At 41.6% G+C, this 8,204-nt stretch overlaps 1 protein-coding gene across 1 annotated transcript; it reads right to left on the reverse strand.

Annotated features, from left to right (window-relative positions):
• Positions 1–2,951: 2,951 nt before the first annotated feature.
• Positions 2,952–6,622, reverse strand: GAR1 (GAR1 ribonucleoprotein; the record flags this gene model as incomplete). The annotated part of the gene is made up of 6 exons (XM_081998874.1): positions 2,952–2,998; positions 3,098–3,193; positions 4,125–4,260; positions 4,669–4,728; positions 6,234–6,388; positions 6,469–6,622. 6 exons carry the CDS (start codon positions 6,620–6,622, stop codon positions 2,952–2,954), a joined length of 648 nt encoding a protein of 215 aa, XP_081855000.1.
• Positions 6,623–8,204: the final 1,582 nt, after the last annotated feature.

Below are 8,204 nucleotides of genomic sequence, written 5' to 3' on the forward strand. Positions count from 1 at the left end.
GCAGCATCACACTGCAGCCAACACAGGTCATCTTCATTTTTTTTTAAAATACTGAATTTTCACCTATTACAGTTAGCAACTATGTGCATCAGGAAGGCAAGGTCATGCCATAACACAGTGAAGACAAGGCAGAACAGGGACAGGATGGGCTTTGCCACAACCAAACATGGTCTTTCCCCAGAATGTGGAAGGGGGGGGGGGGAATAAAAAAAAATAAATAAAAAATTTAAAAAAATAAAAATAAAAAGGCATCACCACACAGCAGATATGTCCAGACACTGCTTCCTCGTATTGCAGCCCATTTTACTCCCAATCACTAAGGATGTCCTTCCATCAGCATCTGAACATCCTACAACCTCCACAAAGATCCAAGATGATAAATTTTCTCTGGCTATTTGTATTAATCCCATCCAACATTGTTTCTATGCACAGGGCATGCCATAATGCTTCTCATGCATTTCTCATCTGGGACTGCAATCCAGTTCCCTGTAATCAAGAGGCCAATCTTCCCTCTAGAGCTGCAATAGATATTGTTCCTTAATGCCTCCGCACACAGATGTAGAGGTCTTTGCTTCAGCCTTGCATCGGCTTCAGGCTGACTCACTGCTCCATCTGCTGCGAGATTCACAGCATATGCTTCTTGTCCTAGGCTGCAAGACGGTACTTCACACAACTGAAACATCAGCCATTACATCATGCAATTTAAAGGCGATGGCAGTTCAGTCTTCTGTAATCCTGGGAAAAAATATGTACCTAAAGCATGCAATGAAAATAGCAAAGCAGAGCATGAATTTGGGTGTAAAAGTGAGGACTGTGTTATGTTAGTCTTCCAAAGCCAGAAGAATAAGGAAAGATCCAAGTCAGCTACCCACAACTAGCTACTGAAGCATCACTGAAGAAACAGAGCACAGCAGAGGATGCAATTACAAATCTGACAAAAATAATGACAATTCCAGCTTCACTGCAGGCTGGCATTGTTCAACTGCAATGTGGTATGCCCGAGATGCAACGACTTGCATATAGGATTTTGTCTAGATACAGGGCAATTCTACAATGCCTCAAGTCAGAGCCCTAAGTCACTTATGCCTAGCAGTACACAGCAACAAAAGCCTAAACATTTTCAGAGGTCTGGATTTAACTGACCCGGTTAAAGTTAAGTCTGTAGCAATACCAGAAAAATAATCAGTATCCCTCAATTCCTGATTGTGCTGCAGCTGAACAGTAGACTCAAGTTTCTCTTCATAAAAGCAGAACTAGCTGAAATTCTAATGTTTTGTGGTGTGTTTTTTCAAGCTGAAGACCGTTTTTATCTATTATCCTACGCAGCATCTGTTCAGACTTAACTGAGTTCTTAAACACTTGTTTTGCTATCTTGTTTCAAGTTTTGTTCCAGTGCTTATTTTCAAACTAAGTCACGTTTGTTAAAATGACCAGTAACGGTCCAATCCTGGTGCTGACAAATTACCTGCTTCTTTCTGTTAAGCAGAAGACTAATATAACTCATTTGCCTGTTACTGCATTCATTAATTAAAAAATCTAACAGTATGATCAATTCTGAAATATACTACTTTCCACATTGAACAAGATGTTCAAAATACTTCCATGTAGACTATTCTACAGATCCCTTTTCAAAAGTGCTTGGCATGAGAGTCAGCGAACAGACTCCTGGCTCCAGATGGAATCCAGGGAGATTCTACTTTTCTATTCTTATTTTATTTCCGAAGCTAAAGAGCAGAGAGGCACCCTATTCTCCTCCATCCTTAAGAAGAGACAGTTACTAGCTTTTCAACAATCCTCATAATGCATCCAATTAAAGAGATCAAAGTCTTGTGCAGATTTTTTTCATGCCTTTTTAAGCAATACTTAAGTGAAAGCACAGTGTGCAGAGGAGCCCTATGATGTGCTATCTAATCTTAGCCCCACGCAAGCTCAGAGCACCACAGAGGTGCAGTGCCAGGACATCAAAATCTCAAGAGAAACAGGCTAAGAAGGAGAAGGGGGCAGTTAAAACCCTTAGCAATCTTAATACCAGTGTAATTAGATACAATCAGGTGACTTATGAATAGTATTAACCTTGTCTTATTCATTAGATAGCAGGTTCTAAGAAGAAGATGTCTTAATGCCTTTGACTTTCATTAAGATTTGTACAGAAAAATCCACTAAATATCCTTTGCTATCTTCCTGTCCTTTTATGCAATATTATGTATAAAAAAAAGTTATTAACACAAAATTTTGAAGTCTAGTTTGTAAAAAAAGGTTCACAAAGGTTGTTTAAATGGCATATCCACTTTAGAGCAACCCAGAAGATTGAGGATTAGAACTAGGGATCAGTCACACATAGGCAACAGGTTCATACTGACAAATGTGCATGTAGTGAACCCGTACGGTTTTTTGAAGAAAACATTTCAATTGATTCTTTACTCCATACTCGAACATGAAGTCAAGCATTGACTATGGCACTCGTCAGAAACAAACAGTTTAAGAATAACATTGAATCCTGGCTTAGTTAAAAAGTTCCAGTATATTCTGAGCAGTCTTCAGTTCTTCGCCTGGGGCTACGCTCTCCTCATGTGTTGATCAACAGTCATTAAGCGTAAAAATAATAGTCATTTTACAGCTCCACGTTCCTTATAAAAAGAACTTTTTCCGGGTCCTTTACAAGAACTTTTTCCTTGCTCTTCACTTCCGCAGATGATACAGTAAGACAGCGGGGAGATACTCATGGCTCCATTTTTAATATCCTCTTCCTATTTTAAGGGGGAAGAAAAATACACCAAACAATTCACATCTTAGATGCATTTAAAGCAAATAATTATATACATAACACTAAATGAGTTGATAGAATAAAATAATTCATCATCATTATCTGCTCTCACAGTCCTTTTTGAATGCAGAAAAACTAGCATGGTCTTACACAAGCATCAAAAAATGTAACTGTGCTTCAGTTTGAGCTAGCGACTGTGATGCACAGAAACTTTCTGCACAAAACTATAAACATCTGTAAGAGATTAAAAAATACAACATTCTGTTTAATATTTAAAAGCTTTAGAAATCAGGAGCTACTCTTATTACTGAAATGTAAAAACTTCACACTCACCCCGAAAGCCTCCTCCACCACCTCTTCCCCCTCTGAATCCGCCTCCTCCACCTCTTCCTCCTCTGAATCCTCCTCCTCTTCCTCCACCTCTTCCTCCTAAACACAGGAAAGAAATTACGCTTTGAGGAGCATATAAAAATCTTTATTATGCATAACAACTTATTTAATTGACAGCTTCTGAAAGGAAAACAACAAAAAACCAGAAATTGTCAATTGCTGGACAGTTACTAGATAAATTACTAGTACCTTGTCTCTTCTAGGGACTATCTGCAGCATTTTAGGTGTAGTTTAATATCTGATATAGAGTGTCCGAGATACTAGAGACACTAACAAAACTCCATGATAAACTCCCTTCATAAGAGCAAAAAAATTAATTATAACTATTAATTAATTATAACTCAACAGAACATTAAAGCAAACAAAACAAAAAACTTCAAAACACTTGTGCCTTGCTGCAAAGGGGCAGAATAGGGAGAAGAGGCAAGAAGCTGCAATGTAAGAGAAAACTAACTTCAGCTTTAATTGAGGAGTACATCGCAGATGGTGTTCAAAAAGCAAAGAAGGAGATCTACCAGGTCATTCATCCCTCTCAAACACTGCATTTCAAGTATTTTGTTCAACGAGATTTTTAGAACATACTAAAAATACAGCTTTCACTGAAAGTTTTGAGTGTGTATTATCTACAACCTTTTGCTGCAAGTTTGCTTAGTAGTCATGCTTTCTGTCTTTGTTATAAATCAGCATCCTTGCCTCCCTATGCTTCAGAGCTGTTATTTAGCTAGCTACAGAAGCCTAGGTCTTGCCATTGGAAAGAGATCACTGTCTCCCCTAGTCAATGACTATTGACTGACTCAGTAGTCATCAAACAGAAATATGCATAACATTTTTCTTTGCAATATAACTGTTGATATTCAAGTACTCAACTGCAGCTTAAAAACAGTAACAAAAAACCCCAAACACCAAAAACAACCAAACAAGTCACCCCACATCAAACAACATTCTGCAGCTTCCATTCTTGGGATCTTACCTCTACCACCGCCTCTTCCTCCTCCACGTCCACCACCACGTCCCCCTCTACCACCTCCTCTGGGAGCACCTTTTTCTCCAGGTGGCCTTGGCAAGAATCTCTGAAGGGGTAGCAGCTTTGCTGGATCAATGTAAAACTGTAGGAAGAGAGTTCCATTAAGCTTTGGAAATACCATTTTCAAATGCACGTTAATATCTCCCTTTTCAAATATCCACAATTTGACCACATATCCAAATGTCCACAACCCTTTATGTCAAATTGTCCTCTGCAAATAGCCAAATAAAGAAAGCACACAAGAAAGAAATCACGGTGTCATACAGTTATTAAAATATAGATGGTATTTGCATGAGTTTCATTTGTTACATCTTTTTTTGCAGAGCGGGGAAAAGGAAGAACACGACAGGCACAAAAGTGAAAGGGAAGAGGAAATGAATACTTACGTTTACAAAGGACAACTAGCTTTTAGAGTTAATGTCTGATGACATAGAGTAGATTTATCTAACTGATGACACACAGTAGAATTCTGTTATTAAGATTGGCTAACCTTTTGCATTTTTTTAAATGAAGAGGCTTTCATGTTCTCAGACAGTTTAACTGAAAAATACTGTTGTTTCTTTAAGGAACATAGTGGGAATAAAACATTAGAAATTGTGATTTTGATTCTTGTATGAAAGGCACATTCAGGCATTTTCTAAATTAGTATCTTATAAATGAAGCTAAACATCATCACTGCAAATTAAAAGTTACAATTGAAAGATCAGGAGAAACTATTTCAAATTTTTCTCAAGGTTTTTTCATAGTTACAAATATGGTATTTTGTGGTAAAATCACTTTTTTTCTTCCATGTATTAAAGGCATAAAGAACATACCAGTGGTAAGAGTACAGAAAAACATAAATTGTAAAGAAAACAAGTTTGTATAGCAAGTGGTGACCCCTTTAGCCCCAGGGTGACCTCAAGGCTTATATGGAACAATTTATATGCTGTGTAAATAGTATGTAAATAGCACTACCTCCGCTAGTGTGGCTGCTGCTGCTGAGTGGTACAACTGCCTGGCTGCGCAGAGGTAAGAGCCAGCAAGGACTCCTGGGCCAGCCACATCCTACAGTGAGGTGGCAGACACTCTCTGTAACTCCACATACAGTCTTGTACAAATCCTTTGGCTCTCCAGAACGCAAGGACTTTGGCATGCAGTTCCTAAGATCAAAAAGAGCTGCTGGCCAACTCTGCTTAATTAAAACTCAAGATTAAATGGGGAAACAAGGAGCTGCAAAATCCTATAACATATTTTCTTAATATGTTATTGTAGGAAGAAAACAAGTTTCTGAAATTCAAATAATTCTGACACAAAACATAAATATGCAAATTATACAGAGTGTGAGAGTGATTTAAACCTGCATATTTTACTTCACATTTAATGTGGGAGAGGAAAATGCATGTAGCTAGCTACTGATGCTCAACTAATCAACCCAGGTTAAGTCTTACTGCCATGTTACAGGGTTACTCCCCTCATCGTCCTGCTTTTGTCATGGATTCTGTCAGTCTGGCCATGACAACAGAACAAACCCAGTGCCTCTGTCTCAACAAATTTGCTTTGCAAGAGGACGTCCTAGCACATGCCCACTTTTATTGGCAGTTTAGGTAGTAAGCTGGACAATGAGCAACAGGACATCCTATCACAAACTCACCTTTATAATTAAGTAGTAAGCTGGAGTATGAGCAAGGGCCCCTAATGCACAAAAAACCCCACTCTCTTGATTCAACTCTGTTACAGGTCAGTAACCTATAGCAGAAAAATTTGGTCAGGTAGCCAGAAAAAGTAACATCCCAAACCACCATGGATCCAAAAGACAACTGTCAGTACTAGTACTGACTGAAAACCTCTGCCCGACATAAGGTACTCTTGTCATACTGAAAAACCTTTAAGATAGGCACTTGATGTGAATGAAGTACCTACTGACACCAACAGTTGCAGCTAGACTTGTGACTGTTCACATCTAACTGGTAGCCAAGCCTTGAACTACTTTAAAACCCCGGAGAAATTCCATTTAATAATCAATCAGCCTTTAAAAAACAAATACTGTGCACCACACATTTTTTGGAAGGATACAAAATCTCTCAGCTGTCCGAAGATTTCATCGACTTTACCAATCTGTTCCTTATTATCCAAGTACACTGGGGCATTGAAATAAGGCACCTTGTTTTCTTCTGTTTTACATTTACAAACAATGTCATCTTCACACGGATGCATGAACTCTCCCAATACTGAAATAAAGAACAAACAAGCTAAAGATCTGGAGCAGTGATTCTAAATTAAATAAATATACTATCTTCATGTAACTTACAAACTACCCTTTCTGGAGGCCCCTGGTCATATCCGCCTCTGTTGAAGCCTCCTCGTCCACCTCCCCGTCCAAAGCCACCTCGTCCACCACGATTAAAGCCACCTCTGTCACCGCCACCTCCTCTTCCTCCGCCTCCTCTTCCACGAAAAGACATTCTCTACTACCTCCTGAATTGTAGAGAAAAATCAGTTGTTTAAGATATAAAAGACATTTCGCATTTGATGTACAAATTAAAGTCTCCTGACAGCCTTGTTTGTTAGTTTAATGGTTAGCCGGTTTTTGTCCGCACTTAAAAAACATGTGGGCACATAAAAAATCAAGTTTACACCTAAGATGCCATCCACTGCAACGCCTACCTATAAGAATTGACTAGCAGTGACGGCATGTTTTTCCACTCGTACGTATGAAGGTTGGACGTGATGCTCTCCACCCCCAGGAGAAGCCTATGCAACTCTCCAGCCCCAGCCCCGCGAAGAAGCGGCACAAAGCGAGAACAACCTGGGCGCGCATCCACCGCGCCTTTTCCGGGCACCTCACGGGGCCCACGGGGCACCGCCTGCAGTCTGGGTGTGGGGATCCCCACGAGCGGCACCCTGCCCCGCGCCCCCGAACCCCCGCCCGCAGCTCGGCGCGGCCCTCAGGGCTGCCACCGGCGCTAAGGGCTGCGGGGCGGGAGGGGCAGCGGCAGCCCTGTCCGCCGCCCGCCCCTGGGCGCTGAGGAACGACCAACGGCCGCTAACAGTTTTGTCCCCCTTCCCGCGCGCCCCCATACGCGTCTCGGGCCCGATCTCCTGGTACATGTAGTACCTCCACGTGCGCGCCGTCCCCGCCGCCGCCGGCCGCTTGCGTCAGCAGCACGCGCCGCCACTAGGAAACCGCCCACACCGCCGGAAACGAGGCTGCCTGCCGTAAATGAAACGGCACCTCCGACCGGCACCGTCGCAAAAGGAGCGCAAAGCAAGTCATTCTCCCGCGACGGCGCGGCTGCTGGCGTTCTAAATGAGCGCCGGGGCAGGTGGCTGGCGCGGACGGTGGGGGACGGTCCGTCCGCGCCGCTCACAAGTATGGATTCCCCGTGTGAAACGGGCTCAGAGCCGCCGCGTAGCGTGGTGGGCTTCCCCGCCGCCGGCACGGCCTGCGCCTGAGCCGGCGGCGCTCCTGGTCCCGCCTCTGCGCCTGAGCGTGTGGCCTGCCTGGCTTTAATGAAGGTTTTCCTGCAAACCGGCTTTCAGAAGAGCACTTCAGGCGTTTGTCACATACTAGAAAATTCTCTGTATAAAGCGTGTAATACGAGCTTCTAATCCAGCATGGATATGAGTGTTTCACAGAATCACAGAATCACAGAATCACTAGGTTGGAAAGGACCTTTAAGATCATCAAGTCCAACCATTAATCTCTCCATATATACTAACACATAACTTGTACAAAAACATTTCTCTTTTACCATAATTAGCATAGATTAATTCTCCTACAATCAGGAGAACCAGCGTGATGATTCAATCATCAAAAGAAAGGAGACGTGTATCCTTAGTAAGTGCCTCCTTTTAATCATTTACTTTAAAGGCTTTACTTGTTACCTCACCTCCCACAGTAAAACCAGTTAAATTGAAGCGGTATCCTTTTGGAGAGATCAGATTTATCAGTTGATAGTTGAGGCTCGTGTACTTTATTTCTAAACACACTTTAAAATATTTTACTAGTGGTTAAAAATTAAACACTAATCTAACAACTGACAT

The sequence above is a fragment of the Phaethon aethereus genome (genome assembly GCF_964289735.1).
Source record: "Phaethon aethereus genome assembly, chromosome: 4".
Classification (NCBI taxonomy): Eukaryota; Metazoa; Chordata; class Aves; order Phaethontiformes; family Phaethontidae; genus Phaethon; species Phaethon aethereus.